The 25553-nt window shown below is 69.0% G+C and overlaps 1 protein-coding gene across 1 annotated transcript in view; it reads left to right on the top strand.

The window, feature by feature from the left end:
• Nucleotides 1–25553, top strand: part of DLG3 (discs large MAGUK scaffold protein 3) — a 169711-nt gene that overhangs the window by 74707 nt on the left and 69451 nt on the right. The window contains 5 exon segments of the mRNA XM_075917662.1: nucleotides 13506–13556; nucleotides 17666–17790; nucleotides 22304–22473; nucleotides 24212–24294; nucleotides 24296–24349. Coding sequence (XP_075773777.1) covers nucleotides 13506–13556; nucleotides 17666–17790; nucleotides 22304–22473; nucleotides 24212–24294; nucleotides 24296–24349 — 483 coding nt within the window.

Below are 25553 nucleotides of genomic sequence, written 5' to 3'. Positions count from 1 at the left end.
GGCCCTGGGAGGGGCAGGGCACCGAGGCGGTGTGGGCTTGGCCCCGGGAGGGGCAGGGCACCGAGGCGGTGTGGGCTTGGCCCCGGGAGGGGCAGGGCACCGAGGCGGTGTGGGCTTGGCTCTGGGAGGGGCAGGGCACCGAGGCGGTGTGGGCTTGGCCCCGGAAGGGGCAGGGCACCGAGGCGGTGTGGGCTTGGCCCCGGGAGGGGCAGGGCACCGAGGCGGTGTGGGCTTGGCCCCGGGAGGGGCAGGGCACCGAGGCGGTGTGGGCTTGGCCCCGGGAGGGGCAGGGCACCGAGGCGGTGTGGGCTTGGCTCCGGGAGGGGCAGGGCACCGAGGCGGTGTGGGCTTGGCCCCGGGAGGGGCAGGGCACCGAGGCGGTGTGGGCTTGGCTCCGGGAGGGGCAGGGCACCGAGGCGGTGTGGGCTTGGCTCTGGGAGGGTCAGGGCACCGAGGCGGTGTGGGCTTGGCCCCGGGAGGGGCAGGGCACCGAGGCGGTGTGGGCTTGGCCCCGGGAGGGGCAGGGCACCGAGGCGGTGTGGGCTTGGCTCCGGGAGGGGCAGGGCACCGAGGCGGTGTGGGCTTGGCCCCGGGAGGGGCAGGGCACCGAGGCGGTGTGGGCTTGGCTCTGGGAGGGGCAGGGCACCGAGGCGGTGTGGGTTTGGCCCTGGGAGGGGCAGGGCACCGAGGCGGTGTGGGCTTGGCTCTGGGAGGGGCAGGGCACCGAGGCGGTGTGGGCTTGGCTCCGGGAGGGGCAGGGCACCGAGGCGGTGTGGGCTTGGCCCCGGGAGGGGCAGGGCACCGAGGCGGTGTGAGCTTGGCCCCGGGAGGGGCAGGGCACCGAGGCGGTGTGGGCTTGGCTCCGGGAGGGTCAGGGCACCGAGGCGGTGTGGGCTTGGCCCCGGGAGGGGCAGGGCACCGAGGCGGTGTGGGCTTGGCCCCGGGAGGGGCAGGGCACCGAGGCGGTGTGGGCTTGGCCCCGGGAGGGGCAGGGCACCGAGGCGGTGTGGGCTTGGCCCCGGGAGGGGCAGGGCACCGAGGCGGTGTGGGCTTGGCCCTGGGAGGGGCAGGGCACCGAGGCGGTGTGGGCTTGGCCCCGGGAGGGGCAGGGCACCGAGGCGGTGTGGGCTTGGCTCTGGGAGGGGCAGGGCACCGAGGCGGTGTGGGCTTGGCTCTGGGAGGGGCAGGGCACCGAGGCGGTGTGGGCTTGGCTCTGGGAGGGGCAGGGCACCGAGGCGGTGTGGGCTTGGCTCTGGCAGTGGCAGGGCACCGAGGCGGTGTGGGCTTGGCTCCGGGAGGGGCAGGGCACCGAGGCGGTGTGGGCTTGGCCCCGGGAGGGGCAGGGCACCGAGGCGGTGTGGGCTTGGCTCTGGGAGGGGCAGGGCACCGAGGCGGTGTGGGCTTGGCTCTGGGAGGAGCAGGGCACCGAGGCGGTGTGGGCTTGGCTCTGGGAGGAGCAGGGCACCGAGGCGGTGTGGGCTTGGCCCCGGGAGGGGCAGGGCACCGAGGCGGTGTGGGCTTGGCCCCGGGAGGGGCAGGGCACCGAGGCGGTGTGGGCTTGGCTCTGGCAGTGGCAGGGCACCGAGGCGGTGTGGGTTTGGCCCTGGGAGGGGCAGGGCACCGAGGCGGTGTGGGCTTGGCCCCGGGAGGGGCAGGGCACCGAGGCGGTGTGGGCTTGGCCCCGGGAGGGGCAGGGCACCGAGGCGGTGTGGGCTTGGCTCTGGGAGGGGCAGGGCACCGAGGCGGTGTGGGCTTGGCCCCGGGAGGGGCAGGGCACCGAGGCGGTGTGGGCTTGGCTCTGGGAGGGGCAGGGCACCGAGGCGGTGTGGGCTTGGCTCTGGGAGGGGCAGGGCACCAAGGCGGTGTGGGCTTGGCCCTGGGAGGGGCAGGGCACCGAGGCGGTGTGGGCTTGGCCCTGGGAGGGGCAGGGCACCGAGGCGGTGTGGGTTTGGCCCTGGGAGGGGCAGGGCACCGAGGCGGTGTGGGCTTGGCCCCGGGAGGGGCAGGGCACCGAGGCGGTGTGGGCTTGGCCCCGGGAGGGGCAGGGCACCGAGGCGGTGTGGGCTTGGCTCTGGGAGGGGCAGGGCACCGAGGCGGTGTGGGCTTGGCCCCGGGAGGGGCAGGGCACCGAGGCGGTGTGGGCTTGGCTCCGGGAGGGGCAGGGCACCGAGACGGTGTGGGCTTGGCCCCGGGAGGGGCAGGGCACCGAGGCGGTGTGGGCTTGGCCCCGGGAGGGGCAGGGCACCGAGGCGGTGTGGGCTTGGCTCTGGCAGTGGCAGGGCACCGAGGCGGTGTGGGTTTGGCCCTGGGAGGGGCAGGGCACCGAGGCGGTGTGGGCTTGGCCCCGGGAGGGGCAGGGCACCGAGGCGGTGTGGGCTTGGCTCCGGGAGGGGCAGGGCACCGAGGCGGTGTGGGCTTGGCCCCGGGAGGGGCAGGGCACCGAGGCGGTGTGGGCTTGGCCCCGGGAGGGGCAGGGCACCGAGGCGGTGTGGGCTTGGCTCTGGGAGGGGCAGGGCACCGAGGCGGTGTGGGCTTGGCCCCGGGAGGGGCAGGGCACCGAGGCGGTGTGGGCTTGGCCCTGGGAGGGGCAGGGCACCGAGGCGGTGTGGGCTTGGCCCCGGGAGGGGCAGGGCACCGAGGCGGTGTGGGCTTGGCTCTGGGAGGGGCAGGGCACCGAGGCGGTGTGGGCTTGGCTCTGGGAGGGGCAGGGCACCGAGGCGGTGTGGGCTTGGCTCTGGGAGGGGCAGGGCACCGAGGCGGTGTGGGCTTGGCCCCGGGAGGGGCAGGGCACCGAGGCGGTGTGGGCTTGGCCCCGGGAGGGGCAGGGCACCGAGGCGGTGTGGGCTTGGCTCCGGGAGGGGCAGGGCACCGAGGCGGTGTGGGCTTGGCTCCGGGAGGGGCAGGGCACCGAGGCGGTGTGGGCTTGGCCCCGGGAGGGGCAGGGTGGCAGGTCCACCTCCCTCTTGCTGCTTGGTTTTCTCTTTCCATTTGAGGTGCTGGTGCCGTGTCCCCTTCCCCCCCTCCCCCTCCCCCGTGCCCGAGGCAGGGCAGCCGGGCAGTGAGGGTGAGGTGCGGGCTGTTCCCCTCTCTGCCCCTCCCGTTCCTCCCTTCTGCCTCCTCATGGCCACTTGCCATCTCCGCCCCCCGCGCCCAGCGCCGGCCGGGAGCCCGTCTCGGCTCTTCCTCCTGCCCCGTGTTGCATTATTAGCGCACACTAATCACCATGGCGACAGCCGGCAAATGATCCCGGTCGGCTCCAGAGGCTGATCCTGGGGGTGTGAGCCGGCGTGTCCAGCCAGCGGGCGCCTTGTCTGGGGAGGGGCTCCCTGCCTGCACCCCCAGGGCAGGCCCGGTGCACTCTGTCTTAGCGGCACCACCTCCGGCTTTACACAGGTCCCAGCTTGCTCCCCAGGCCGCGGAAATCCCTGAGCCGCGCCTCTTCTGGAGCCGTGCGCCCCGCCTGTGGCCACTGAGTCTCCCCTGAAGGGTCAGTCAGGCGGTTCCCGAGCCAGCGGAGACCGAGCGGCCACTCGGGAATTCCCAGCCCGGGACGTCTCCTGGGCCTGCCGCTGAGCCTCCCAGCGACAGCGTTGGCTTCCCGTGCAGCCCAGCCCGTGGGAAGTGTCCCCCAGGGACTCCCCGGGCTGCGCTAAGGCCAGGCCCCGCCCCAGAGGCTGACGGCAGGTGTGGGGCTGCCCCCGCTCAGGCTGCAGGCAGTGGGGCGCATGGCTCCGGGCGGCGCTGGGGGGCCACGGCAGGGGCTGAGCCACCCGCCTCCGCGCTCAGGGTGCAGTACCTGCACTGGCCCTCCCAAGCACCAGGAAAAGCCGCCCCCAGCGAGAGCTGCCTGGTGCCCGGCGGAGAGCGGGTGGGTCCATGCTTCCAGCTTCCCCGAACAGACGGCTTCAGACCTGAGCGACTCGCCCAGGGTCCGGCGCCTCCCTCGCTTGCGCTGCCTGGTAGCTGCCCCGAGGGGTGGGGGCATAGCTCGGCGGCGGAGCATTTGCCTGCGGCTCAGGCAGTGCCCGGCTGCCCTCCTGAAATCGCCACCTCTGACCTAGATGAATCGGTGGCGGCTGGGGCCAGCGATGGCTCTTGGCCAGGGTGGGCAGGGCTGGGGCCCTGGCCTCTGGGAACGGGGCATGGGAGGGATCATGGAATGGTTCCCTGTTGTGTTCACTGCCCTGAGGCACCCGGCCCTGGCCACTGTGGGCCCACCCAGCCTGGCCGTTCTCTTGGTTACAGAGTGGGCCACGTGGAGCCACGGCTGGGCCTCCTGGCGCTGGCCGTGGTCCCCAGGGGCGGGCCCAGTAGAACACTGCATGCCTCATGGGCGCTGCTGGCCTCGCCTTGCCCCGCTGAGCTGTCCCAGGCAGTCCCCTGGGCGGCCTCTGGCAAAGGTCCCTACGGCAGTCACGGTGCCCTCCTGGTCACCACGCTCAGAGGGCCTGGGGGCCCAGCTCGTGCCCAAGCCCCCCGGGGCGTGTCGCACTCCCTCTGTGCTTAGTACCAGCCGTCCCCTGGCCCCGGCTCCTGCCTCCCACCCGTGCTGTGCTCGGGTCAGCGTGTTCCTGCGCCACCCCCGGGAACGTGGCTCCGTGGATCCCCGTTGCCTGGTACTTCAGGCGACTGTGTCTTAGCAACACTGGCGGTGCCTTTGCCACGCTGCAGCAGACAGCCAACGGCAGGAAGGCCGCTTTGCGCACGGCTGCTGCCAGCCTGGCTGATCCCAGGCTCTGCCCTGTGGCGGTAGCCGTAGCTGGCAGTGTGGGTCTGTCACACAGCAGCTGTGCCTGCTGGCCCTGGGGCTCTCAGGCCACAAGGGAGCGTTCTGGTCCTCGCGGCTGGGCCCGGGCCAGACCCCTCCCCTGCGGCTGGGCGCTCGCCTCCTCCATCGCGCCGCATTGACGCTAGTTCACACCAGCCAGTGGCTGTGCCCCACGCAGGAGGGGGAAGCGCAGGCCCCTCCCCGAGGCCTCTGCCCGTCTGACCTGGGGGGATCCCCCCATGTGGTGCTCAGTTATCCCCAGGGCGTGTGGGGGAGACCCGCAGGCAGACACCCGGGAACGACTTCTCTGTCATAATTCAGAGCCCGCCCCTCCCGCCCCTCCTCCAGCCATCGAGAGATTTGCTGCCCGCAGTGGCGGATGCATCCTGTGCATCGTAAGGGTCCCACCCTTCCGCCCCTCCCTCAACTTCAGTCCTGAAACAAGCCGGGTTTGCCCCCTGCGCCCTGGCAGGGCTGTCCCAGAGCTCGTCCGATGGTTAGAAACCTGCGTCTGAGTTCAGGCCAGCGTTTGTGGCTGGCCAGTTTACACCCCTGGGCCCAGGTCGAGTAGCTCCTCTGCCCCCGTGTCTATCCCTCAGCCGAGGGGTAAGGTTAGTTCCAGCCAAGGGGTTTGGTTCAAACTAACGCGTCCCGGCGCACTTCCACTTTTGAAACAGCTGGCCAGCGGAGTGACGCGCCGGCGGGATCCTGCGGATGGAGCGCGGGATATTTAAATCCCCACTTCATTAGCAGTTTGTCGCCTGCATTTGCATCCCGCGTTCGAACGAGGTGCACGTGGAGACGTGCCCTCTGGAGCTGTGCGTGCCACTGGCAGGCTGCTGGTCTTTGCTTGCTCGGTGGCGGTGGAGGGTTGGCAGGGACGCTGGTCTGCCTGTGTTTCTGCTGGGGCCCTTCTCCGCGCTCATGCGTGTGAGCCGTGGTGTGTGGAGGCCGAGAGCAGGGGCTGCAGGGCCGGGTGGAGGGCAGGTACACGGGCAGTTGGGGGAGGGGTTATGTTCCTGGAGTAGGCCACCATGGGGCACCGGAAGCCCATCTGAAGGGTGGACTGACGGGAGCGCCTGCCGCCAGTTAAGGCTGTGGGCACACGATAAAACCTTCCCTCAGGCGAGTTGGGGCAGGAGACAAGGGACGGACCCCGGGCCGGGCTGGGCCGTGCAGGAGACAGACCCCAGGCAGCCAGCAACAGGGCCTGTCCCAGGCGTCGGGGAGGAGCTACCCAGGAAGGGTTGGGGGCGTGGCCCAGGGAGGGGCCGCTGTTCAGTGGGGCAAGGGCCAGGCCTCACAGCCCACTCGGGGCTACCCCACAGGGCCCTGGGCTGGAACCCGCAGCAAGTGGGTGGGACCGGCTGGTGGGCTGCTCAAGGAGGGGAGACACTGGCCCACCGCAGGGCCCGGGGCTGGCCGATGATCAGAAGGGCTCTGGGAGCGAGGGCCCTGGCCTCTGAGGCGCACACGAAGACCCGCCAGGGAGTGCAGCACCCGGGGATTGGCCCAAACATGCACCAGTAGCTCAGGCAGAGGGCTTGGGGTCAGCACAGAGATCACCATGTGCTGGAAACCAGCAACTCCGGCCAGGTGCTAAACAGAAATAGGGACCCTAAGCTGGGGGAGAGGTAGAGACGCAGGGAAGGGTCCAGAGTGAGCTGGACAGATTAGAGGATTGGGCCACAAGAAATCTGATGAGGTTCAACAAGGGTGCATATTAGGAGGCATTAGGAGGAGCGTTGCCAGCAGATCCAGAGATGTCATTATTCCCCTTTATTCGGCTCTGGTGAGGCCACATCTGGAGTATTGTGTCCAGTTCTGGGCCCCCCACTATAGAAAGGACGTGGGTGCATTGGAGAGGGGCCAGTGGAGGCAACCAAAATGCTGAGGGGGCTGGAGCACATGACCTATGAGGAGAGGCTGAGGGACTTGGGTCTGTTTAGTCTGCAGAGGAGAAGAGAGGGGGGATTTGAGAGCAGCCTGCAACTTCCTGAAGGGGGGTGTGACGGGCCAGGTCAGGGCACCACTGCGGGCGCCCGCTCAGGGTGAATTGCTCAAAACCAGGGCTCCCCACAACCGCACACTGGAGACCTCCAAACAGGCCACACACCAGTCACACCGAGCGCTCCAGCTGCCAATCCGGCCAGCAGGAACCTCACGAGCAAAACCCCTCAGACACCCCAGCTCTCCCTGCGCCCCAATCAGCCCCGGGCCTGCACACGGGTGAGGGGTTATAGAACCCGACCTCACCTACCCCGAAGGGGTCCTCTAGTCCCAAAGAACCAGCCACAGATCCCTGGTCAACTTACACTCTGGCTCTTACCCACAAGATCGCGCTGGGCCCGTCCTTTAGAATCTACAATCTGAAGGTTTATTACCAGAAGAAAGAAAAGGCGGAGAGGGAGGCTGTTGAGGCGAGTTCGTGACATGCACCAGTCTCCCAGTTCTCGATACAGGCTCTCAGCAGAGATGTTACAACCGGCCTGCTTAGCAGTCTCTGGTGCACGTCCTACGGCAGGACGGGGCAGCAGCCCTCCCCGGCTCTGTCCCTCGCCAGGCTGCAGCCCGGATCGGTAGCCAGATTAAAGACACGGTGGAGGCCGCGTCCGCCTCCTGGCATCTTATATCCATTGCTGGTGTCTCCCAGGCTGGAGCGGGTCACATGGCCAAGTGACCTGTCTGTTTCACACGCCAGCCGCCGTTATGCCCTGGCTGGTTTGCAGGGCCCAGCCGCATCCCTCAGGTGTGTGTGGGCCACCCTGAGAGCCGTGGGCCTGGGGGCCCTGCTAATTAGCACAGTCACTGACTGGACAACCCTTCCGTACAGCCGGCAGCACAGGCCCATCGCTCCGTCTGGGGCAGAGAATGTTCACAGCCCCAGCCAGAGCCCACAGTCACAGCTCCGCATACCCACGTCACACAAGTGCACGAGTGGCAGACACAGAATCAGCAGGACACAAACCTTCATTTGACACATCACGTGGCCCCTTTGTACAGACTTTAGGGCAAACACCCCGCCCCCCGTGGGTGCCTCGGTGATCTATCTGTTCCCTTTAAAATCCAGTAACGTGACGGGGTTTCAAAGAGGCTGGCGAGAGGCTGTTCTCAGTGGGGGCGGATGCAGAACAAGGAGCAATGGGCTCAAGTTGCAGTGGGGGAGGTCTAGGTTGGACATTAGGAAAAACTATTTCCCATGGAGGGTGGTGATGCCCTGGGCTGGGTTCCCTAGGGAGGGGGTGGGGTGTTTAAGTCCCGGCTGGACAAGGCCCTGGCTGGGTGATTGAGTTGGGATTGGTCCTGCCTTGGAGATTCTAGGATTCTACGGGGGCTGCCTGGCCCCAAAGGTTTACTGAGCCAAGGGCTTTGGCGAGAAAGGCCCGTGAGGGGGCAGAGCAAAGAGCTAACCCACTTGTCAGTGTTGTGGTGCTCAGGGTGATGGGAGAGGGAGGAGGAGGTAGGCAAGTCGTGCTAGGAGGAGAGCCTGGAGGAAGGGAGGAGACCCATAAGATAGAACCGTTAGCCCAAGGAAGGGCTTGACTCTGGGTGGAAGGAGACAGCTGTTTGACAGCTGCACAGCTGCTTGGCCATATGTGTCCTGCATCCAACCGGAATTTCGCGGAGCAGCATTGCCGAGTCAGAGCGACGTGCTTGTGGCCAAGGTTGGATTGCAGCAGGCAGCCTCCACCAGGCCTGGCACTGACACCGAGAGAGGGAGGGGGGAGCCGGAGGGGAAAGGTTTTCCTAACGCTCCCCGAGAGATGCAGCTGTGATGTGATCGCCGCCCGTGGGTAGTGAGGACAGCCTGATTCCAGGGCAGAGCGTGTGCTCGGACTGCACCCAGCTGTCCCCCACCTGTTCCAGAGCTGCCACTGGGATGCAGTGGCCTCCGAAGCGCTCGGCACACCCGGGCACGGGGGGTTCCCACGGGGTGAAAACTGCCCTGGAAAGAGTAGGAGAGACGAATGGGCTGCACAGCTGGGCCTGGCGACGTGAGCAGTGTGGGGCCGGGACGCCCCTCCTCCGGGCGCCAGGTGCCAGGAACACGCCCTGGCCCAGAGTGCAGAGAAGCACGCAGGCCAGTGCTCGGACCGGGGAGGACGGGGGATCGGGTGATGGGCTGGGACCCCGGCTGCCCTGGATATTCCTAGTGCTTGAGGGCTGTGCCGTCCGTCCCGTTATCTCCAGAGTGTGCTTGGCCTGGCAGGGTTCCGGGGGCAGGCGCATACTTGGGCCTCGCTAGGGAGTGCGAGAGCACTTTCCGAATATCCTCAGGGAACCAGTCAGACCGTGCTCAGTGCCCTCAACCCTTTCTCGCTGGCTAGGATGCAAAGATCATCTGCATAAATGAAATCTTGGCCCTTCCCTGGCCGTTCTGCTTTGCCCGCTCCTCCGCAGAGGTTGTACAGCAGCAGCCTCCACCAGAGCCGCTGCCAAAGGCGCTTCACGCCTCCACTGTGCAGCCAGATCATCTGCCGCCACCTCCTCCTCCCGGCTGCAGCTCTGACGCCTGACGCCCCAGGACCCGCAGGCCATTGTGTGCCCCTTCCCCTTGCGGGTAACTCGGAGGCAGCTCAGCACGCCATGGCCAGCCTTGCCAGGGAGCGCCGGGTTCTGGAAATCATTCCTTCGGGACACGGCTTAGGTGGGGCGGGAGGGGAAATCTCAACGTCAGGGTGGGTGAGCACAAGCCTAAATCGTGCAGGGCGGCTGTGGAGTCCCCCCCAGCGGAGGTTCTTAAGAACTGGTTGGACAAGCACCTGTCAGGGAGGGCCTGGATCATACCCGGCCCTGCCTCTGTCAAAGGCACCGGACTAGGTGACCTTCCAGTCCGCCTTGCTCCGTCCCCCCTCTCAGCTCTCCCTCCCACCCCTGCCGTGCCGTGACTCATGGCAGATGTCCAGTCGCTTCAGGAGCTGGGCCTGGCGGAGTCTCTGTGGCGTTCCAAGGAAAGAGGTTCTGCTGCAGCTGTCTCCGTACCCTGACAACGATGGAGGAGCTGGATCTCCTCCTTCAGCGTTTCCGGTTGCCATGGCGAGCCTGGCCTCCAGGGTCCCAGCTTTGTCCTTCCATGAGTGATGCTGGCACCGCTGGGACGTGTGCTTCTCTCCCAGCTCCGGTGCGGAGAGATTCTACCCTTCCGGCTTCCCCAGCTCTCCGGCGCCCTCATCCGTAGCACGTCAGAACACAAGCACGGCCCACTGAGTCAGGCCAGCCCAGCCCTGTCTGCTGAACGGAACATGGGATTCGCAAGTGAACCCGTCGGCTGCTCCCAGCGTCTGGCGGAGGTTTAGGGGCGCCCAGAGAAGGGGCTTTCATTCCTGCCCACCCTGGCTAACAGCCATCGATGGATCTGTCCTCTATGAACCTCTCAAGTTCTCTTTTGACCCTGTTACAGTTTTGGCCTTCGCAATGTCCCTTGGCAAGGAGTTCCAAGGCTGACCGTGCAGCATGTAAATAGTATTTCCTTTTGTTTGTTTTAACTCTGTTTCCCGCTAATTTCATTGGGTTCTTAAGAACATGGGAACAGCCAGACTGGGTCAGACCAAGGTCCCTCTAGCCCAGGGTCCTGTCTGCCCACAGTGGCCAGTGCCAGGTGCCCCAGAGGGAGGGAACAGAGCAGGGAACCATCCAGTGGTCCCTCCCCTGTCGCCCATTCCCAGCCTCTGGCAAAATCTTGTGGTATTGGAAAGGATTAACAGCACTTCCTTATTCACGGTCTCTAACCCAGCCATAATTGTAGAGCCCTCTCCTGCATCTCCCCATCTTTGCCTTTCCCGAGCTGAAGAGTCTTGTTAACAGCGCCTCCCAGAGGCTGTTCCAGATCCCGGGTTGGTTTACCCCTTTCCAACCCAAATATTCCTTTCCTGAGACGGGACGACTGGAGCAGCCTGCAGGATTCAAGGTGGGGGTGCACACGGAGTTCATGTCCTAGTCTCTGTCCCTTTCCCATTGGTTCCCATCCTTCTGTTTGCTTCCTTGACGGCCGCTGCCCATGGACCAGTTTTCCGGGATCTCCGGTCTCTCTTGAGGGACAGCAGCTAGTTCAGATCCATCGTGTTACGGGTGCAGCGGGGCTGTGCTCTCCAGGTGCAATGCTTTGTGCTTCTCAGTGCTGAATTGCACCCCAGTCGCCCCGTTTTACGAGCCCCTTTGTGACTCTGCAGTTTCCTTTGGACTTCTCTCTCTGGGGCTGCGTCTAGACTGCAAGCAGAGTTTTCGAAAGGGAGTCGAGACGCTCTCTTGGAAAAGCACCGTTTGCATTCAATAGCGCTTTTTTCAAAAGAGCACTTTCGACAAAAGGCGTTATTCCCCGTAAAACGAGGTTTACTGCGATCGAAAAAACTGCCGCGCTCTTTCGATTTACTTTTGAAAGAACGCAGCTGCAGTCTAGATGCAGGGGAAGTTTTTTCACAAAGACCCTGTAGTCATGACACACCCTGGAGTAACTGTGTGGTATTTCCACCTTGCGGCTTACCCCTTTCTAATCTCCTACGCTGTCCCAGCCCAGGGACGGAGCCGGGAGCGTGGCCGGGCCGTGGCCTCGTCCCCAACAGAGGAGTTAAAGGAGGGATGCCCAGGGAATGGAAACGGGGTTTTGCTTCGGCAGATGCGGCTCTTCGAGTAAATTGCCCCCTGCTGCCTCCCTGCTCCAGCACAGCTGGTTCCAGGCAATGCCAGTCGCTCTGCTGGGGAAGCACTGAGTGATGACAGCTGCCAGACCCTCCTCTCCTCCCTCCCCTTGTGCCATCTCAGCCATCGCTCCTGCCACTGTCCCGTGGGCTCGGCTCGCCAAGGCCCTGACAGACAGGCTGTGACGCCGAGGGTCTGCACCAGGGCAGAGGAGAAAATGAGCCTAGGAGGGAAGCAGGAATGATGTGAAGTTTTCTCCCCCCTGGAAACGCCATTTGCTGCTGCCTGCTAGTTCTCCTGATTCGGGCTCTCGGGCTGTAGCTGCTTCTGACCACAAGCATGTGGGGGATGCGGTGAGAGCGTCCCCCCAGGAAGGAGTGCTGCTCTCCCTGGGGGGACGGGGCAGAGCGGGGAGAGCGTGCTGCACTCGGGGGCTAGTCGGTTGCCTTCCAGTCGTGTTGCATTCTTAGCCCTTTGGTGTTTGCGTCCCGTGAACTTTGTGTGGAGCAAGAATGTCCCAGACCCAGGGGCTCCGAGAGCATATGCCCGTTGGGTGAGTTGTAACCTGGACTGCGCACGTGCCTGTCCCTCCAGTCAGGGCCCAGACGCGGTAAAGGTGACCCGTCAATCCGAGCGAAAGCAGCCGAGGCCTCTCAGATTTTAGAGCGGACGTATCTGTAGCAAGCGCCCTGGGCTATCGACTAATCCCCCGTACGAAGCAAACCGAAGCACGTGAACTGTTTGCAGGCCATTTCGGAACCACAGCCACCGGGGCTAGGCATGGAGGAACTGCCAGCTGGCGTTGGGCCTGAGCTCCCTCTCTCCCACCGTTGTATCTCCCACTGCCATCAGCCCGAGGCTCCAGGGGAAAAGAGCAGGAACCGCTCAGGAGCCGAGGGGGGTGCACTGGTCCCTCACAGGTCTCAGTAGTAAGATGCTGGCTTACCCCTGAAGCTGGGCGTCTACTATCCCTGCCACCGGTTTTGTTACAATTACTGACACCTGGGGCTGTTGTGATCCATAGTCGAGTCCGGTTGCTTGAGGAGCTCTCTGAAGGTTTGGGTCTCAGTGACTGTGACGTCCCGTCCAATGACACAGTGTGTGCACGGCTCTCTCCTTTGATCAATTTTGAATTTACCACCTTTTGATCTTATTGACTGTCCCGTGTTCCTATGTGAGGAGCCAAGGAGAACCAAAAGCTCCCAATCTTCCTTTGGCAAACCATTTTATTTCATGTTTCCTCTTCTTACTCTCCGCGCTAGATGCCTTTCCAATCTGCCCTCCATGCCCCCAATTATTCTCTGCACTCTCCTTCCCCCTCCTCTAATTCTGCCATGTCCTTCGGCGTGGGGTGGCCTGCGTTTCACACACTGTCCAGAGGTGGCTGTGCCATTCAATTATATAATGCCTTTAGAATAGTTTGTCCAGGCTCCATCACATTCCTTATGCTTCCTAACATCGCTTGACCAGCTACATCAGTGGAATAAAGTGCTCTCAGAATTATTTACTCCACTATATTAACTAGTCCCTGTTAGTAAATCATGTAGAACATGTACAGAAGCTAAGTGCTAAGTATTATATATAAATCTCTTAAAAAGTTATTAATCCACTTTATTCACCTCAATAATATCATGCAGCAATGAGTTCCAGAGGTTAATTTTATAGTGCGTGTATATAACCCAAAAATAAGTGTCTTTTTCATTGTTGTAAATGTGCTGCCATTAAAGTCACAGAAAAGAAAACCAAAAGGACAAAGGAATTCTGGACTTTGGATTAAGCCCAGAGGAAAATGTGTTTGTCTTAATTGTAAGGGGGGATTGTGTTTGTGATTTCTCAGCTAGAGAGCCACAGGTACGGAGCCTGATTCTCAATATTAAGATGCAGGGTCAGATTTACACCTTACAAATCTTTGGTCCCTACCCCCAGACCCTGCTCCCTAGCCCCAGCTCTCTTTGTGCTGCACCCAGTTTTAGAGAGGTAAGTGCCCCTAGAACGCCGGCGCCCCCAGGTATGTGCCTTCCTGGGAAGATGATGGAGGCAAAGGTGGCTAAAGCCAGGGAGGAATCTCTGGGGGCGTAACACACTGTCTGTCTCTCCCCAGGTGAATGGCAGCGATGGCATGTTCAAGTACGAGGAGATTGTCTTGGAACGGGTAAGTGGACCGCCGAGCGCCCACGGCTGATAAGCAACCTCCCCCCCGCCCCCCGCTCTCTCCCACTCACTCCCCTCCCAGCTGCTGGCCCCGGGGCTGCCTGACACGTGCCTGGGGTCTCACGCCTGCGCGCGCACAGGTAGGTGGCATCTCCCCGTGTCTCCCATACACACGACGGAGAGACGCTCGAGTCCAAGATCAGCAGCAGGCCCGGGAAGTCGTCTCTGCCCTTTCCTGCCGCGGGGGCTCGCTGTGCCAGTGACATTAACCCGCACAGACAGCTTCCCGTAAACGGGCTTGGGACGGGGGCAGTTTCTGCCTGGGCCTTCTTGTCTCCCTGTGAGCCTGACGCCACCGAGCTAATGGCCTAGACTGTACCGAGAGGAGCTGAAATTAGCTCCCACACTGGAGCTTGTACCAGGACAAGCTGGGCCCCTGCATCCGCCGCCAGGTTGAGCCAGGCCTTGCGGCAGGTCCGAGGCCGTCCTGAGTCCCGGCGCCCGGCTCAGCCCTGTGACCCCCGCATGAGCAGTGGCAGGGAGGGGAGAAGAGAGGCTGCCCTTGAGCAAAGCGGGGGGCTCCCTCCAGCCTGGGCAGGCCCCAGGGGGACTGGTTTCCTCAGCTCCTGGTAGCTCTGCTGATGGCCATAGGGTCTGCCCCAGTGCTCGGGAGCATCGAACCGCCCCGCCCCGGAGCACGAGGGAGGGGCCGACAGGACGCGCGCTGCCTGTGAGGAAGCAAGTCGCCTGTTCTGAGGAGTGGACCTATGCAGGCCCCGTGACGCAGACCGATGCCAGAGCCCTGCTAGCTCCCCCCCACCGCTCGCCCAGGCCCCCAGAGCCCTGCTAGCTGCCCCCCACCGCTCGCCCAGGCCCCCAGAGTCCTGCTAGCTCCCCCCCACCGCTCGCCCAGGCCCCCAGAGCCCTGCTAGCTGCCCCCCCACCGCTCGCCCAGACCCCCAGAGTCCTGCTAGCTGCCCCCCCACCGCTCGCCCAGACCCCCAGAGTCCTGCTAGCTGCCCCCCCACCGCTCGCCCAGGCCCCCAGAGTCCTGCTAGCTCCCCCCCACCGCTCGCCCAGACCCCCAGAGTCCTGCTAGCTGCCCCCCCACCGCTCGCCCAGGCCCCCAGAGTCCTGCTAGCTCCCCCCCACCGCTCGCCCAGGCCCTCAGAGTCCTGCTAGCTCCCCCCCACCGCTCGCCCAGGCCCCCAGAGCCCTGCTAGCTCCCCCCCCACCGCTCGCCCAGGCCCCCAGAGCCCTGCTAGCTCCCCCCCCACCGCTCGCCCAGGCCCCCAGAGCCCTGCTAGCTCCCCCCCCACCGCTCGCCCAGGCCCCCAGAGCCCTGCTAGCTCCCCCCCCACCGCTCGCCCAGGCCCCCAGAGCCCTGCTAGCTCCCCCCCCACCGCTCGCCCAGGCCCCCAGAGCCCTGCTAGCTCCCCCCCCACCGCTCGCCCAGGCCCCCAGAGTCCCGCTAGCTGCCCCCCACCGCTCGCCCAGACCCCCAGAGTCCTGCTAGCTCCCCCCCACCGCTCGCCCAGACCCCCAGAGTCCTGCTAGCTCCCCCCCCACCGCTCGCCCAGGCCCCCAGAGTCCTGCTAGCTCCCCCCCCCACCGCTCGCCCAGGCCCCCAGAGTCCTGCTAGCTCCCCCCCCCACCGCTCGCCCAGGCCCCCAGAGTCCTGCTAGCTCCCCCCCCCACCGCTCGCCCAGGCCCCCAGAGCCCTGCTAGCTCCCCCCCACCGCTCGCCCAGGCCCCCAGAGCCCTGCTAGCTGCCCCCCCACCGCTCGCCCAGGCCCCCAGAGTCCTGCTAGCTGCCCCCCCACCGCTCGCCCAGGCCCCCAGAGCCCTGCTAGCTGCCCCCCCACCGCTCGCCCAGGCCCCCAGAGTCCTGCTAGCTCCCCCCCACCGCTCGCCCAGACCCCCAGAGCCCTGCTAGCTGCCCCCCCACCGCTCGCCCAGACCCCCAGAGTCCTGCTAGCTGCCCCCCCACCGCTCGCCCAGACCCCCAGAGTCCTGCTAGCTGCCCCCCCACCGCTCGCCCAGACCCCCAGAGTCCCGCTAGCTCCCCCCCACCGCTCGCCCAGACCCCCAGAGTCCCGCTAGCTCCCCCCCCCACCGCTCGCCCAGGCCCCCAGAGCCCTGCTAGCTGCCCCCCCACCGCTCGCCCAGGCCCCCAGAGCCCTGCTAGCTGCCCCCCACCGCTCGCCCAGACCCCCAGAGCCCTGCTAGCTGCCCCCCCACCGCTCGCCCAGGCCCCCAGAGTCCTGCTAGCTCCCCCCCACCGCTCGCCCAGGGCCCCAGAGTCCCGCTAGCTCCCCCCCACCGCTCGCCCAGGCCCCCAGAGTCCTGCTAGCTCCCCCCCACCGCTCGCCCAGGCCCCCAGAGTCCTGCTAGCCACCCCCCCCCACCGCTCGCCCAGGCCCCCAGAGTCCCGCTAGCTGCCCCCCACCGCTCGCCCAGGCCCCCAGAGTCCTGCTAGCTCCCCCCCACCGCTCGCCCAGGCCCCCAGAGTCCCGCTAGCTGCCCCCCCACCGCTCGCCCAGGGCCCCAGAGTCCCGCTAGCTCCCCCCCACCGCTCGCCCAGGGCCCCAGAGTCCCGCTAGCTGCCCCCCCACCGCTCGCCCAGGGCCCCAGAGTCCCGCTAGCTCCCCCCCACCGCTCGCCCAGACCCCCAGAGTCCCGCTAGCTGCCCCCCCACCGCTCGCCCAGGCCCCCAGAGTCCTGCTAGCTCCCCCCCCCACCGCTCGCCCAGACCCCCAGAGTCCCGCTAGCTGCCCCCCCACCGCTCGCCCAGGCCCCCAGAGTCCTGCTAGCTGCCCCCCCGCTGCTCACCCAGGCCCCCAGAGTCCCGCTAGCTCCCCCCCACCGCTCGCCCAGGCCCCCAGAGTCCCGCTAGCTGCCCCCCCACCGCTCGCCCAGGCCCCCAGAGTCCCGCTAGCTCCCCCCCACCGCTCGCCCAGGCCCCCAGAGTCCCGCTAGCTGCCCCCCCGCTGCTCACCCAGGCCCCCAGAGTCCCGCTAGCTGCCCCCCCACCGCTCGCCCAGGCCCCCAGAGCCCTGCTAGCTGCCCCCCCGCTGCTCACCCAGGCCCCCAGAGTCCCGCTAGCTGCCCCCCCGCTGCTCACCCAGGCCCCCAGAGTCCTGCTAGCTGCCCCCCCGCTGCTCACCCAGGCCCCCAGAGTCCTGCTAGCCACCTCCCCACCGCTCACCCAGGCCCCCAGAGTCCTGCTAGGCACCTCCCCACAGCTCGCCCAGACCCCCAGAGTCCTGCTAGCCACCTCCCCACCGCTCACCCAGGCCCCCAGAGTCCTGCTAGGCACCTCCCCACTGCTCACCCAGGCCCCCAGAGTCCTGCTAGCCACCTCCCCACTGCTCACCCAGACCCCCAGAGTCCTGCTAGGCACCTCCCCACCGCTCGCCCAGACCCCCAGAGTCCTGCTAGCCACCTCCCCACTGCTCACCCAGGCCCCCAGAGTCCTGCTAGCCACCTCCCCACTGCTCACCCAGGCCCCCAGAGTCCTGCTAGCCACCTCCCCACCGCTCACCCAGGCCCCCAGAGTCCTGCTAGCTCCCCCCCACCGCTCACCCAGGCCCCCAGAGTCCTGCTAGCTGCCCCCCCACCGCTCACCCAGGCCCCCAGAGTCCTGCTAGCCACCTCCCCACTGCTCACCCAGGCCCCCAGAGTCCTGCTAGCCACCTCCCCACTGCTCACCCAGGCCCCCAGAGTCCTGCTAGCCACCTCCCCACCGCTCACCCAGGCCCCCAGTGTCCTGCTAGTTGCCCCCCCACCCCCGCCGCTCACCCAGGCCCACACACGCCCTGGCTCTCTCCCCGCACACAGGAGCCGCTGGCACTGTGGGCGGGTTTGGTCCTGCATCCCCCAGGCCGTGGCTGGGCTCAGCCTGTCGGCGTGGACGCTGCTTGTGGGAGGGAGAGCTCTGCAACCCGCTGTCCTCAGCCTGCGAGAGCCAGGGCGGCCTGGGGGATCCGGGTCCTGCCCCAGAGAGAACTGGCCCCCCGTGGGAAGGGCTGGCAGCCGTGGCACCCTGGGGGAGGGGCCTGGCGTGGGAGTGGAGCCTCCCTGAGCAGCTCCCGTGCTCTGCTTCCCCAGGGGAACTCTGGCCTTGGCTTCAGCATCGCGGGGGGGATCGACAACCCCCACGTCCCCGACGACCCAGGGATATTCATCACCAAGATCATCCCTGGGGGCGCCGCGGCGATGGACGGCCGCCTGGGGTGAGTACCCGGCGCGGCCCTGGGCGGGGCAGCGGCTGCTGGGCGTGCGGCACGGCACCCCGGCGGCTCAGGGCTCCTCGCGGCCCCAGGCCAGTGCTCAAGGGTGGAAGGAGGGGCCTGAATTCCTGGCCGGGGCGGGCGGCTCAGGACAGAGCATTGGGGCAGGTTCTTTGAGCGGTCAGGCCGCCACCGCGCTCCGAGCCGGACCCACCCCGCCCCCCTCGCGCCGAAGGGCCCTCCCACGGGACCCTGCCCACGTCCGGTGGCCCCCGGCCGCGCTGTCAGCTCTTCCCAGCCCCTGCACTGGGCCCGGCTCGCCTGGAGCTCTGGGACCCCCCCCCCCCGGCCGCGCTGTCAGCTCTTCCCAGCCCCTGCACTGGGCCCGGCTCGCCTGGAGCTCTGGGACCCCCCCCCCCGGCCGCGCTGTCAGCTCTTCCCAGCCCCTGCGCTGGGCCCGGCTCGCCTGGAGCTCTGGGACCCCCCCGGCCGCGCTGTCAGCTCTTCCCAGCCCCTGCGCTGGGCCCGGCTCGCCTGGAGCTCTGGGACCCCCCCCCCCCCCCCCGGCCGCGCTGTCAGCTCTACCCAGCCCCTGCCCTGGGCCCGGCTCGCCTGGAGCTCTGGGCGCCCCCCCGGCCGCGCTGTCAGCTCTTCCCAGCCCCTGCGCTGGGCCCGGCTCGCCTGGAGCTCTGGGACCCCCCCCCCGGCCGCGCTGTCAGCTCTACCCAGCCCCTGCGCTGGGCCCGGCTCGCCTGGAGCTCTGGGACCCCCCCCCCCGGCCGCGCTGTCAGCTCTTCCCAGCCCCTGCGCTGGGCCCGGCTCGCCTGGAGCTCTGGGACCCCCCCCCCCGGCCGCGCTGTCAGCTCTTCCCAGCCCCTGCGCTGGGCCCGGCTCGCCTGGAGCTCTGGGAGCCCCCCGGCCGCGCTGTCAGCTCTACCCAGCCCCTGCGCTGGGCCCGGCTCGCCTGGAGCTCTGGGACCCCCCCGGCCGCGCTGTCAGCTCTTCCCAGCCCCTGCGCTGGGCCCGGCTCGCCTGGAGCTCTGGGACCCCCCCCCCGGCCGCGCTGTCAGCTCTACCCAGCCCCTGCCCTGGGCCCGGCTCGCCTGGAGCTCTGGGAGCCCCCCCCCGGCCGCGCTGTCAGCTCTACCCAGCCCCTGCGCTGGGCCCGGCTCGCCTGGAGCTCTGGGACCCCCCCCCCGGCCGCGCTGTCAGCTCTTCCCAGCCCCTGCGCTGGGCCCGGCTCGCCTGGAGCTCTGGGACCCCCCCGGCCGCGCTGTCAGCTCTTCCCAGCCCCTGCGCTGGGCCCGGCTCGCCTGGAGCTCTGGGACCCCCCCCCCCGGCCGCGCTGTCAGCTCTACCCAGCCCCTGCCCTGGGCCCGGCTCGCCTGGAGCTCTGGGACCCCCCCCCCCGGCCGCGCTGTCAGCTCTACCCAGCCCCTGCGCTGGGCCCGGCTCGCCTGGAGCTCTGGGACCCCCCCCCAGCCGCGCTGTCAGCTCTTCCCAGCCCCTGCGCTGGGCCCGGCTCGCCTGGAGCTCTGGGACCCCCCCCGGCCGCGCTGTCAGCTCTACCCAGCCCCTGCCCTGGGCCCGGCTCGCCTGGAGCTCTGGGACCCCCCCCCCCGGCCGCGCTGTCAGCTCTTCCCAGCCCCTGCGCTGGGCCCGGCTCGCCTGGAGCTCTGGGACCCCCCCGGCCGCGCTGTCAGCTCTACCCAGCCCCTGCCCTGGGCCCGGCTCGCCTGGAGCTCTGGGAGCCCCCCCCGGCCGCGCTGTCAGCTCTACCCAGCCCCTGCCCTGGGCCCGGCTCGCCTGGAGCTCTGGGACCCCCCCGGCCGCGCTGTCAGCTCTTCCCAGCCCCTGCGCTGGGCCCGGCTCGCCTGGAGCTCTGGGACCCCCCCCCCGGCCGCGCTGTCAGCTCTTCCCAGCCCCTGCGCTGGGCCCGGCTCGCCTGGAGCTCTGGGACCCCCCCGGCCGCGCTGTCAGCTCTTCCCAGCCCCTGCGCTGGGCCCGGCTCGCCTGGAGCTCTGGGACCCCCCCCCCGGCCGCGCTGTCAGCTCTACCCAGCCCCTGCCCTGGGCCCGGCTCGCCTGGAGCTCTGGGACCCCCCCCCCCCGGCCGCGCTGTCAGCTCTACCCAGCCCCTGCGCTGGGCCCGGCTCGCCTGGAGCTCTGGGACCCCCCCCCAGCCGCGCTGTCAGCTCTTCCCAGCCCCTGCGCTGGGCCCGGCTCGCCTGGAGCTCTGGGACCCCCCCGGCCGCGCTGTCAGCTCTACCCAGCCCCTGCCCTGGGCCCGGCTCGCCTGGAGCTCTGGGACCCCCCCCCCCGGCCGCGCTGTCAGCTCTTCCCAGCCCCTGCGCTGGGCCCGGCTCGCCTGGAGCTCTGGGACCCCCCCGGCCGCGCTGTCAGCTCTACCCAGCCCCTGCGCTGGGCCCGGCTCGCCTGGAGCTCTGGGAGCCCCCCCCGGCCGCGCTGTCAGCTCTACCCAGCCCCTGCCCTGGGCCCGGCTCGCCTGGAGCTCTGGGACCCCCCCGGCCGCGCTGTCAGCTCTTCCCAGCCCCTGCGCTGGGCCCGGCTCGCCTGGAGCTCTGGGACCCCCCCGGCCGCGCTGTCAGCTCTACCCAGCCCCTGCCCTGGGCCCGGCTCGCCTGGAGCTCTGGGACCCCCCCCGGCCGCGCTGTCAGCTCTTCCCAGCCCCTGCGCTGGGCCCGGCTCGCCTGGAGCTCTGGGACCCCCCCGGCCGCGCTGTCAGCTCTACCCAGCCCCTGCCCTGGGCCCGGCTCGCCTGGAGCTCTGGGAGCCCCCCCCGGCCGCGCTGTCAGCTCTACCCAGCCCCTGCCCTGGGCCCGGCTCGCCTGGAGCTCTGGGACCCCCCCGGCCGCGCTGTCAGCTCTTCCCAGCCCCTGCGCTGGGCCCGGCTCGCCTGGAGCTCTGGGAGCCCCCCGGCCGCGCTGTCAGGCTCGCCTGGAGCTCTGGGACCCCCCCGGCCGCGCTGTCAGCTCTTCCCAGCCCCTGCGCTGGGCCCGGCTCGCCTGGAGCTCTGGGACCCCCCCGGCCGCGCTGTCAGCTCTTCCCAGCCCCTGCGCTGGGCCCGGCTCGCCTGGAGCTCTGGGACCCCCCCGGCCGCGCTGTCAGCTCTTCCCAGCCCCTGCGCTGGGCCCGGCTCGCCTGGAGCTCTGGGACCCCCCCGGCCGCGCTGTCAGCTCTTCCCAGCCCCTGCTCTGGGCCCGGCTCGCCTGGAGCTCTGGGACCCCCCCGGCCGCGCTGTCAGCTCTACCCAGCCCCTGCACTGGGCCCGGCTCGCCTGGAGCTCTGGGAGCCCCCCGGCCGCGCTGTCAGCTCTTCCCAGCCCCTGCGCTGGGCCCGGCTCGCCTGGAGCTCTGGGACCCCCCCCGGCCGCGCTGTCAGCTCTTCCCAGCCCCTGCGCTGGGCCCGGCTCGCCTGGAGCTCTGGGAGCCCCCCCGGCCGCGCTGTCAGCTCTTCCCAGCCCCTGCGCTGGGCCCGGCTCGCCTGGAGCTCTGGGACCCCCCCGGCCGCGCTGTCAGCTCTTCCCAGCCCCTGCGCTGGGCCCGGCTCGCCTGGAGCTCTGGGACCCCCCCGGCCGCGCTGTCAGCTCTACCCAGCCCCTGCCCTGGGCCCGGCTCGCCTGGAGCTCTGGGACCCCCCCCCAGCCGCGCTGTCAGCTCTTCCCAGCCCCTGCGCTGGGCCCGGCTCGCCTGGAGCTCTGGGAGCCCCCCCCCCCCGGCCGCGCTGTCAGCTCTTCCCAGCCCCTGCGCTGGGCCCGGCTCGCCTGGAGCTCTGGGACCCCCCCCCAGCCGCGCTGTCAGCTCTACCCAGCCCCTGCCCTGGGCCCGGCTCGCCTGGAGCTCTGGGACCCCCCCGGCCGCGCTGTCAGCTCTACCCAGCCCCTGCACTGGGCCCGGCTCGCCTGGAGCTCTGGGCGCCCCCCCGGCCGCGCTGTCAGCTCTTCCCAGCCCCTGCGCTGGGCCCGGCTCGCCTGGAGCTCTGGGACCCCCCCCGGCCGCGCTGTCAGCTCTACCCAGCCCCTGCGCTGGGCCCGGCTCGCCTGGAGCTCTGGGCGCCCCCCCGGCCGCTCGCTGCCTGTGTCACTCTCCCAGGGGACCCTGGCAGCCGGCCGAGGCAGGTTCCCTAGTCACTTCTCCACGGGCCCCTCGCCCACAGGAACCTGGGCCGCCCTCTGCTCTGGGTCCCAGCTCAGGGACGCTCAGGTCTGCACAACCCTGAACCTTCTGCCTTTTCCTTGCTGCCTTCTGGCTCTGCCGGCCAGTGTCCGCGCTGCCAGACGCCCTGCCTTGCCCAGCCCTCCCGCTTGTTCCTGCCTTTCCCAGGCTGGCAGCGTGGCTGGCCCACTGTGGGGTGAGCTCCTGCCCCAGGCCCCTGGCCCCCACATGCTGCTGGGCCTGGCAGGAGGGCCCCCGGCCGGGGATCTGCCCGCAAGCCGTGGGCTGGGCGGGGGGTGTGCAGCGTGCATGGGGCCCAGCCGACGCGTGTGCTGCTGGCAGGGTGAACGACTGCGTCCTGCGGGTGAACGAGGTGGACGTCTCCGAGGTGGTGCACAGCAAGGCGGTGGAGGCGCTGAAGGAGGCGGGGCCCGTGGTGCGGCTGGTGGTGCGGCGGAGGCAGCCCCCGCCTGAGACTATCATGGAAGTGAACCTGATGAAAGGGCCCAAAGGTGAGATCCTGGCAGGGGCTGCGGCGGCCTAACCCCGCCCCAGTCACAGGCCGTGGGCTGAGGGGCGGGGCTGTGGGGCAGGGATGAGGGGCGGGGCTGTGGGACGGGGCTGTGGGACAGGGATGAGGGGCAGGGATGAGGGACGGGGCTGTGGGGCAGGGATGAGGGGCAGGGATGAGGGGCGGGGCTGTGGGGCAGGGATGAGGGGCGGGGCTGTGGGACGGGGCTGTGGGACAGGGATGAGGGGCAGGGATGAGGGACGGGGCTGTGGGGCAGGGATGAGGGGCGGGGCTGTGGGGTGGGGCTGTGGGACAGGGATGAGGGGCAGGGATGAGGGGCGGGGCTGTGGGGTAGGGCTGTGGGGCAGGGATGAGGGGCGGGGCTGTGGGACAGGGATGAGGGGCAGGGATGAGGGGCGGGGCTGTGGGGCAGGGATGAGGGGCAGGGATGAGGGGCGGGGCTGTGGGACAGGGATGAGGGGCAGGGATGAGGGGCGGGGCTGTGGGGCAGGACTGAGGGGCGGGGCTGTGGGAAAGGGATGAGGGGCAGGGATGAGGGGCGGGGCTGTGGGGCAGGGCTGAGGGGCGGGGCTGTGGGACAGGGATGAGGGGCAGCGATGAGGGGCGGGGCTGTGGGACAGGGATGAGGGGCGGGGCTGAGGGGCAGGGATGAGGGGCGGGGCTGTGGGGCAGGGATGAGGGGCGGGGATGAGGGGCAGGGATGTGGGGCGGGGCTGTGGGACAGGGATGAGGGGCAGGGATGAGGGGCGGGGCTGAGGGGCAGGGATGAGGGGCGGGGCTGAGGGGCAGGGCTGAGGGGCGGGGCTGTGGGACGGGGCTGAGGGGCAGGGATGAGGGGCGGGGATGAGGGGCGGGGCTGTGGGGCGGGGCTGTGGGACGGGGCTGTGGGGCAGGGATGAGGGGCGGGGCTGTGGGACAGGGATGAGGGGCGGGGCTGAGGGGCAGGGCTGAGGGGCGGGGCTGTGGGACAGGGATGAGGGGCGGGGCTGTGGGACAGGGATGAGGGGCGGGGCTGAGAGGCAGGGATGAGGGGCGGGGCTGTGGGACAGGGATGAGGGGCGGGGCTGAGAGGCAGGGATGAGGGGCGGGGCTGTGGGACAGGGATGAGGGGCGGGGCTGTGGGGCAGGGATGAGGGGCGGGGCTGTGGGACAGGGATGAGGGGCGGGGCTGAGGGGCAGGGCTGAGGGGCGGGGCTGTGGGACAGGGATGAGGGGCGGGGCTGTGGGACAGAGATGAGGGGCGGGGCTGAGAGGCAGGGATGAGGGGCGGGGCTGTGGGACAGGGATGAGGGGCGGGGCTGAGAGGCAGGGATGAGGGGCGGGGCTGTGGGACAGGGATGAGGGGCGGGGCTGAGGGACAGGGCTGAGAGGCAGGGCTGAGGGGCGGGGCTGAGGGGCAGGGCTGAGGGGCGGGGCTGAGGGGCGGGGCTGAGGGACAGGGCTGAGGGGCGGGGCTGTGGGGCAGGGCTGAGCTGAGCGGGGTCTGGGGACCTGTGCAGCAGTTTTCCCTGCGCCCCTCGGAGAGGCGTGTGGTAGCCGGAGCGCCCTGCCCCCGGGAGCAGAGCCCCGTCCTTGCCACTCGCTCCCTGTGCCCAGCCCCGCCGGGGAGGCCCGGCCCAGAGACGCTGCAGGGGGCCCAGGCCGAGGAGCCGGCCGAGCTCAGGGCGCCCCGGCAGGGTTTTCGGCTCCCCGCCAGCGACTCCTCTTGTTCCCCGCAGGGCTGGGCTTCAGCATCGCGGGCGGGATCGGAAACCAGCACATCCCAGGCGACAACAGCATCTACATCACCAAGATCATCGAGGGGGGGGGCCGCGCAGAAGGACGGGCGGCTGCAGATCGGGGACCGGCTGCTGGCGGTGAGCGCGCCTCCCTCGGCCCCGCAGCCCAGCGCAGGTCGCCCAGGTGGCAGCTCCGAACCTCGGCCTGGGCCTCGCCTTCTCCGGACTCCTGCCCGGGCCCTGGCCGCCTGGGGCCCAGCGGGGCCATGAGCCGGCCTTGCGGCTTTGTCCGTACACTGCCGAGTGGGGCGCCCCAGGAGGGCAGCCGAAGGGCTGGGCAGCGTGTGCGGGAGCTGGCGAATCTGGCCCAGGCTGGTCTGTTGCAGACACGGTGACTGTCCCAGCAGGGCTGGCACCGCCACACACAGGCCGGGGCAGCTTGTTCCGGAGGAGGCTCGCGGGGGCCGCCAGGGGCGGGGCTGCTATGAGGGGTGCAAGCGCCGAAGAGGAGCCTCTGTTAGGAGCCCGGGTTGGGTGTCCCGCCGAGTGGGCGCCGGGGTGCTGGGTCTCATTGTTGCGGGCTGGCTCGTTGGAGGGTGTAACGACTGCGCTGGGGGGTTAGTGCGCTGGGGGCACACCCCACAGGCGCAGGGCCCGTGGGTCTGGAAGGGAGGGCGGGACCCTTTGGCACCTGTTGCCCTGGCTGCGGGGCGTGTGCTGACGAGCTGGACGCGGGGGGGTTGGAAGGCCAGAAAAGGGGGCTCAGGAAAGAGTCTTTCAGGCGGGTCCCCATCGGCTACGGGATTGCTGCTCCCTGCCTGGGTCTGTGGCGCTGAGAATCTGCCCCTCGCAAGAACAAGGGGCCAGGTCCCCGGGGAGGCGCGTCAGGTCTCCCTGAGGATGAGCCCAGCTGGGCAGGGCAGGCTGAGCAGGACGAAAGCAGCGAGCAGGCGGGCACTGCGGGACGGAGCTGTGCCACCTCGCCTGGGCTCAGGCCTGGGAGCCGACGGGCAGGGACCCAGGGGGCCTAGCCGCAGGGGCGGAGGGCTCTGTGGTGGTGGCCGGGAGGTGGGAGAGAGCCCAGGGGAGAGCAGCAGGCGGGAGGGCCGTCAGACCATGCAGCAGGGGGTCCCTAGGCTGGAACCCGGAGGCGGGGGGGCCCGAGGGCCCTACCTGCTGCAGGGTAGGGGCCTGCTCGGGGCTGTGGCGTGGAAGGCGGCCTGGGGACCCCTGCTCAGCGGGACTCTGGTACCCCAGAAGGCGCCATGAGAGATCCCTGGGGCCAGCTGGCTGCAGCAGGCGATGTGCCTAGCAGCTGGGGAGCAAACTGCAGCTAATGTGC

The sequence above is a fragment of the Pelodiscus sinensis genome, unplaced genomic scaffold (genome assembly GCF_049634645.1).
Source record: "Pelodiscus sinensis isolate JC-2024 unplaced genomic scaffold, ASM4963464v1 ctg71, whole genome shotgun sequence".
In the NCBI taxonomy this organism is placed as follows: Eukaryota; Metazoa; Chordata; order Testudines; family Trionychidae; genus Pelodiscus; species Pelodiscus sinensis.
Note: the sequence above shows the minus strand (reverse complement) of the source record. Positions and strands in the feature narration are given on the sequence as shown.